General features: G+C 42.9%; 1 protein-coding gene across 1 annotated transcript in view; it reads left to right on the top strand.

Moving 5' to 3' along the window:
- LOC134435043 (protein kinase C eta type-like) overlaps positions 1 to 7,500 on the top strand; it is a 64,818-nt gene that overhangs the window by 32,748 nt on the left and 24,570 nt on the right. Inside the window, exon 10 of the mRNA XM_063183787.1 lies at positions 3,662 to 3,816. Coding sequence (XP_063039857.1) covers positions 3,662 to 3,816 — 155 coding nt within the window. The remainder of the gene's footprint in view (positions 1 to 3,661; positions 3,817 to 7,500) is intronic.

Below are 7,500 nucleotides of genomic sequence, written 5' to 3' on the forward strand. Positions count from 1 at the left end.
TGACATTCTTGTTGAGTTGGCACATTGTCCACATATTTAACACAGTTTTTTGCGTAACGGTTAAGGCTTGTCCCATATAAGTTTTAGCTCTGATAACCGTACAGAAAAATCTATTCCTGACTTTTAAACATAACCCTCAGCTGTATATTCGCACCGGGGAACCTATTTAACACTTCCTCTCAAAAATCTTAATTTATCAGCCGGTCCTTAGACACAGTGTAGTAGCTGTTTGATCTCAGCAGGGTACTTATGGTATCTTACTTATTTTCGTAAAATCTTTTACTCTGTTTTGCTTCACAAATATTTTATGTAAAAAAAGAATCTGTGAAATAGTTAGCAGCTGAAATCACAATAAAGACCAAAAACAAAATAATATAAAGAATTCTCCATCAACGTCTTTGCAAGAAGGCATTTTTGGGCCTTTTTGACACTGCCTAGTTTACCTCTAAAATGTTTTTGGCACGAATAGATGCCTTTTGCAAACAAGATCGCTCTCACACCCTGTCTCTGTCTTACGCTCTTCTCTCTCTCTCTCTCTCGCTCTCTCTCAAACACACACACACACACACACACACACACACACACACACACACACACACACAGAGAAGGCGATTGAGGTCCTGCTGTCTATTCTCCTCCACAGTTTAGAGGTGAGGGTGAAAGGTGGGCTAAGCTGCTTTAGTCAGTGGACGCGCGAACAAGCCGTTCTTTACCATGCGCACACACGCACACGCACACATACATGCATACACACACACACACATACAGTACACACACATACACACATATACAGACGTACACATACGTGCGTACACAAAGAGTACATTAACCCACTGTACGTTCACCCAGTGCCCTGTGACGTCTGTTTCAAATCCATAATGACAGAGTGACACATTTTTACAGAATGCAGAATGTTAAAAAGTACAGTCAGCTTTTTTTTTGTTCATTCAGATATCGCATTATATAAGAGTTTGCATCATTGCATCATATTGCATCATTATGTATCAAAAGCTGTTGAACCTCAACGGTGGACTGCTCTTGCATTAGAAGGCACCTTAATGATTTAGCGACACAAGGCACATACAAATGACTGCAAAATCAATACTCCTTCTCTGTGTTGCTAATGCTTTCTGTCTTTCTCTTTACAACCTCTCTCTCACTCTCTCTCTCTGTCTGTCTGTCTGTCTGTCTGTCTGTCTCTGTCTGTCTGTCTGTCTGTCTGTCTGTCTCTCTCTCTCTCTCTCTCTCTCTCTCTCTCTCTCTCTCTCTCTCTCTCTCTCTCTCTCTCTCTCTCTCTCTCTCTCTCTCTCTCTCTCTCTCTCTCTGGATGACATGGATGTAATGTACTGCACAGTCTAGACTGATTCCAAGGATGAACAAAGTGTTCTTTCTGTTATGTCATGATATACAGTTACAGTTTGTGTGTGTGTGTGTGTGTGTGTGCGTGTGCGTGTGCGTGTGCGTGTGCGTGTGTGTGTGTGTGTGTGTGTGTGTGTGTGTGTGTGTGTGTGTGTGTGTGTGTGTGTGTGTGTGTGTGCATGTACTGTATGCATGAATGTGTGGCTGGGTGTGGATGTGTGAGAAAAAGTGTGTTGCATAGTATGTGCGTATGTGTGTACATACAAGAGGGTGTGTGTACCTGTATGTACTTTATGTGTGTGCCTACCTCGGCTCTGTATCCCATGTGTGCCTGCTCAAGTGCATGATGAGGGAGCTAAATTAATGCGTGTGTGTGCGTGGATGCGTGTGCGTGTGTGTGTGTGTGTGTGTGTGTGTGTGTGTGTGTGTGTGTGTGTGTGTGTGTGTGTGTGTGTGTGTGTGTGCGTGACCATGTGTGTGTGTGCGTGTGTCTGTGTGTATGACCGTGCGTGTGCCTGTGTGCGTCTATGTTCCTGTATGTGTCTGTACATGTATGTGATGCCCATGTGTGTGATGAGAGGGACCAGAATTTATGTGCATCTCTGTCAGCCACATGGACAGTGACATTCATCTCTCTAATGAAGTGTCCACCGCCTGCTCGCTGTATGATATCAGGTTCTTCTGGGAAAAAGAAATACTGCATTCACATGTGCCTCATGTGTACCAGGTGTGTGTGTGTGTGTGTGTGTGTGTGTGTGTGTGTGTGTGTGTGTGTGTGTGTGTGTGTGTGTGTGTGTGTGTGTGTGTGTGTGTGTGTGTGTGTGTGTGTGTGTGTGTGTGTGTGTGTGTGTGTGTGTGTGTGTGTGTGTTTGCGTGTAGTGGAGTGGAGTGGAGTGGAGTGGAGTGGAGTGGAGTGGAGTGGAGTGGAGTGGAGTCCTGTGTGTTTCACACCTGTGTGGAAAGTTCTCTTTGTGTGTGTGTGGGTGTGCCGATAGAAAGGGTGCAGTGGTGCATCACACTAATGCACTGTTCCAGAAATAGGCTTGCATGCCCATGGGGTGCCAGGTGCGAATCCGGCCTGGGTCATCTCCAAACCTTACCATACCTCATCTCTCTCTCCCAGTGACTTCCTGTCATGGTCTTCACTGTCCTATCTAGGGTTGCCAGATAAGACTGATGATTTCCAGCCCAAAAAATGTTCAAAACCCGCCGAGAAGCACAAAATCCCGCCCAATTGTATTGATGTCTATGGCAAAAATTGGGCGTTTTTTCTGATAAATGCCATTTTTACCCGCACACGGCCATCCTAAGCAGCCCAATTGGGCGGGAACCAGCCCAATCTGGCAACACTGGTCCTATCTACAATATCTGCACAGTAGCTCATTTAAACTTTTTTCTAATGGTGTTTCATACAAATCTAACACAATTGTTCATGGTAATTTTGCTCTCTTACCGCTTAAAGCTACAATGACCAAAATTTCCTAACCATCAGGAGGCTCCCACAAGGATTGTTAGGCAACAGTGCGAGCAAGCTTACTCTGTGTCCTTGAAATGCCCTTGCATGCCACTGTTCAAATCTGTAGTCAGCCAGACCACTCTTTTCTCTCTTCACTCTATAGGTGTGTTCTGACTTAGCCACCAGTGTGCCCCGTGACAGAACTACTGTACAGTACTGCATTGTCACATTTAACCTGCCTCAATGAAGCAGGTGGAAATGGTCAATTACTGTAAAGATATTTTGGGGTTTTTTCACCTTAATTGACCAGACAGGTCAGTTGAGGGAGACAGGAAATGAGTGGGGATAAGGATCGGCAAAAGACCTCAGGTCAGAATCGAATCCGAGTCGCAGGCTTAATGATGTGGCGTCTTAACTCATTGTGTCACCACGACCCTGGAAATTGTAAATTTTTAATGACTTTCCCATTCAAATGAAATCAAAGAGTTAGTCAGTTTGGCCAAACTGACTTTACCACAAACGTGTGTGCAGTGTTACCTGTAGAATATGCATATCACCAGTTCTTGGGAATGTGGTTAAAACAGGTTTGAATTTAAAATATGTCAGAAACTTTCAACAATATTAGCACTTACATGAATGGGACATGTTTTAGTCATTCAGTGTATTGTGATATGTATGTATGTGTTCGTGCTGTAGTATATTGATGTGTGTGTGTGTGTGTGTGTGTGTGTGTGTGTGTGTGTGTGTGTGTGTGTGTGTGTGTGTGTGTGTGTGTGTGTGTGTGTGTGTGTGTGTGTGTGTGTGTGTGTGTGTGTGTGTGTGTGTCCTTGCGTGCGTGTCTAACAGGACCGCCTGTTCTTCGTGATGGAGTTTGTGAACGGGGGAGACCTGATGTTCCACATCCAGAAGTCGCGGAAGTTTGAGGAGGACCGCGCTCGCTTCTACGCCGCCGAGATCACCTCTGCACTCATGTACCTGCACAGCAAAGGCATCATTTACAGGTGAGAATGTGTACTTGGACACAAGGGGTCTATACTAAGAAGCTGGTTCAGGAGTAAACCAGGTTAAGTTAAGAGGTAAATCATCTAATAGAAGAGCCTGGAGGACTCTGGAGGGTGGGAGGTTGGGAGGGGGTGGTCTGAGCTTACTCTGCCATTTAAGTTCATTGGAGTTCCAAAAGTTCAAATTCAAATTGTGCTTTATAGCATGACTGTTGTGATATAGTTTTGCAAAAGCATTCAAATAGCAAGACAAAAGTGTGAATAGTGTTACCTTAACCAATCAATAATGGACTCTGCGGGTGAGTTCTGCGTCACCTCTCTCAACTGTTTGCTGATTGGCAGAACAGTGAGCGAACCGAGTTAGCAGTCTTTCGCCAGACTATGTTGAGCCAAAATCTTTGGTTGGAAGTGGGATGTCATCGCCAGGCTAGCGATTCGCTTCTAGTCTCCTGAATCGCTTTTGTCGCAGTACAAAGTCATTAACTTCCTTTGCTGGACTCGCTCATGACGCGCTTGGTGTATTTGTGCCTACAGCGATATGAGCGATAGATGTGACAGAGTATGTCCGTTGGAATCAGAATGCAAGCATTCCAACATTCCCATTGGTTGTGGCGGCTGTTGCCGAGCCGCATCATAGCTAATTGGCATAACACTGTTGGAGTTCAACTACAAACTGACGCTCTAGTCGTGCAAATCGCCTTTAGACGCCCGAATCACTTTTGTCTCGTCTCGAGATTCAATACAAAGTCAATTACTTCCGTCGGTGGACTCGCTCATGTCGCGCTTGTGTATTTGTGCCGTAGCGCCTTACGTAATACACGCCGTACTTCCAGCAGCACGCTATAATAGTCATTGAAAGGTTAAATACCTCAGTACTACAATACTATGACATAACACAGGGCCTTTAGTAATACATTATGACAAGGTCATTGCCATTCCAGTAACAGTAAATTTACAACGCCATGTCTTAACAGGTTAATACAAACAACTCTGACCTTAACCTTGCATAATATTGCGTAAAGCAATATTTTGGTGTCTGTCGTTTTATCTGTAACAAAGCAACTATCAAGATAAACAAACAACTGTAGATTTGTGGGAAATTCATCTAATTTTCCCATTTTAGGACAAAGATTTGTTCTCGACATATACAAACACCCACAGGATAGAGCCCACACACACATAAAAACGCGCACACACTCACACACACTCTCAATCGTACATACTTACCCACAGTTGTTCTTGAGATTCTCCCATACGCCATGCCAACAGCTGTCCTGAGGAATTCCTGAAATGTGTCCATCTGGTGAAGTGATTTGCTAAAAATAGGCCATATGAATGTGTATTCGAGAGAAAACCACCCACAGAAACACATGAAGTAAACACAAACACATACAGTACACATATAATATACACACCCGTCAGTGTCCCCAAATATTTATATTTTTTTACTTTGCTGCAATTGCATCAATTTAGCCAATAATATTACATTATTACATTACATTACATTGCATTTGGCAGACGCTTTATAACCAAAGCGACTTTCAAAAGAGGACATAATCAAGCCAACATCACAAGCAAATACAAAGTGCACAGGAAATATACAGAACAACAAGTGCAGTTGCAAAGAGGGGTTAGGTTTTTTTTTTTAAATAAAGAGTACACACACAACACACACATAAACACATACACACACACACAAACTAAACTAAACATAATGTCAAGAGTCTGCCCTGGGGCTAGGCCATCTCAAGCATTAGTCTAGTACCCCCATACTCAAATAGCGGCTCGCGAGCCATTTGTGGCTCGCGGGGCATCTATTTTTGGCTCTCGAATAATTTTGAGAAATTAATTTTTTGTTTTTTTTTGGTTGTGTTTTTTTCCGATCGCGCTGTCGGCTCTTATTTTGAAATCGCGCCACAGACGCAATGAAGTGCCGTGCCGTGCCCCGCCCCCTCAGGCAGTCTCTCCCTCTTTGTGTCAGTCACTGCAGGCTCCGGACAGAAGCACCTACGACGCTGGCATTAGAGGTTGTGAGGTAGACTACAAGGGAAGGACTGTATCAGAGCCTGTAAATAAATTATTCACAAAGTTCTCTATGCATCGTTTTTGAAAGTAATGGTCCACATTTGATTGCAAACAGTGTGTTAGGACTTCGAATTGGTTTAGCAGTAGCTGTAGCTAGTTGCTAACACAAATGAAGGCAAACTGTGTTTGAGCTCTGCTGGCAGCTAACTATTGGTAGCCTATTAAAAACGAATTGCTTAATAAACTTTTCACACTTTTAAACAGTCCCCAAATAGTTCGTTTGGAATGCAAAGACCCTCATAAGACTGCAAACAAAGTTATGAGCAACTTGACAATTTATTATTGGCTTTTGCATTTAATCAACATGGCATCAAATGTGCCATTTTCTTGTTGACAAAACCTGGTGTTCTCCTATCTATGTGTCCTCTTTGATGGGTCCATTATTGCTTCTGATTCTCATTATGCATGTGAGAGCTGCATAAACAAAGTCATAATAAGCAACATGTGTTTGAAAAGTCTTCAGGCTTATTGGTTTTCTCACTAAGAAATAAATCTTTATGAACGTAGTCTGCAAATATAGGCTAACAGATAATCGTATGTCATTTAAAAAAAATACTGAAGAGTGGGTGGCAATGAGGGCAAGGCAGGCACCTCACCCCACAATGCAGGCCCTTTATGAGAGAAATGTTCTCCCATCCTGTCACTAGAAACTAAATATCTGCTGTGGGTGTGAGTGCGTGTGTATTGTGCTTACAAAGGACTATTTTATTTATTTATTTATTTATTTATTTATTTATTTTATTTTTTTTGGGGGGGGGTCGTGTCGGCCCGGCCCGGCCCTTTATTGGGAGGAATTTTGAAAAACTGGCCCTCGGGGACTTTTAATTGAGTACCCCTGGTCTAGTAGATACTCTCGAAAGAGGAAGGTCTTTACTTGTTTCTTGAAGACTGCAAGAGATGTGTTTAGTCATGCTGCCTCTGGGAGACCGTTCCACCACTTGGGTACAACAACGGAGAACAGTCTTGACTGGGAGTACCTAGAGCGACTGGATGGCAGAGCCAGACGGCTAGTATCAGCTAGTCCTCCTCCTTCTTTAGCTGCTCATAATAACGCTTTTGTTCTTAGAACAGATGTTTTTTCTCCTGATGGTCGTGAAATAAAAAAAGACCATGTGAGGTCGAAACATTGTGTGTAATAAATTGAGGGTAGTAACCATGTGCAGATTTTTCTGTATTTCTTGTATGATTGCATTTGATTCAACACCTTTTTAATTGGTGTGCATCCTAATATCTTAATATGGCCATCAGAACTAATATGAACATCATCAGTTCTCCAAAGAGAAGGGAAAAAAGCACATTCAGTGTTATTGTGTGATGATGACGAATGCAGATATCTATTATGTAAGGAAAGTGAAGGTCATGACAGTACATATTTCATGTTTCCTAGAAGTCCATGGAAACTAAAGTATGGCAAGAGCTACAGTGGTTTTAACATACACACAGGCCATTGGATCATGTGAAGTGTGCATGATGTGTTTCCATTTATGATCAAAATGCTGTAGGCTAGATTCTGACTGAGTGAACTTGTCAGATCGGATGCCATGCAGTCTTCTCATAGGGATATGACGTAGGTGTGGGTGGGTGATTATGTGTTGTGAT

Source organism: Engraulis encrasicolus, chromosome 19 (genome assembly GCF_034702125.1).
Source record: "Engraulis encrasicolus isolate BLACKSEA-1 chromosome 19, IST_EnEncr_1.0, whole genome shotgun sequence".
NCBI classification, from domain to species: domain Eukaryota; kingdom Metazoa; phylum Chordata; class Actinopteri; order Clupeiformes; family Engraulidae; genus Engraulis; species Engraulis encrasicolus.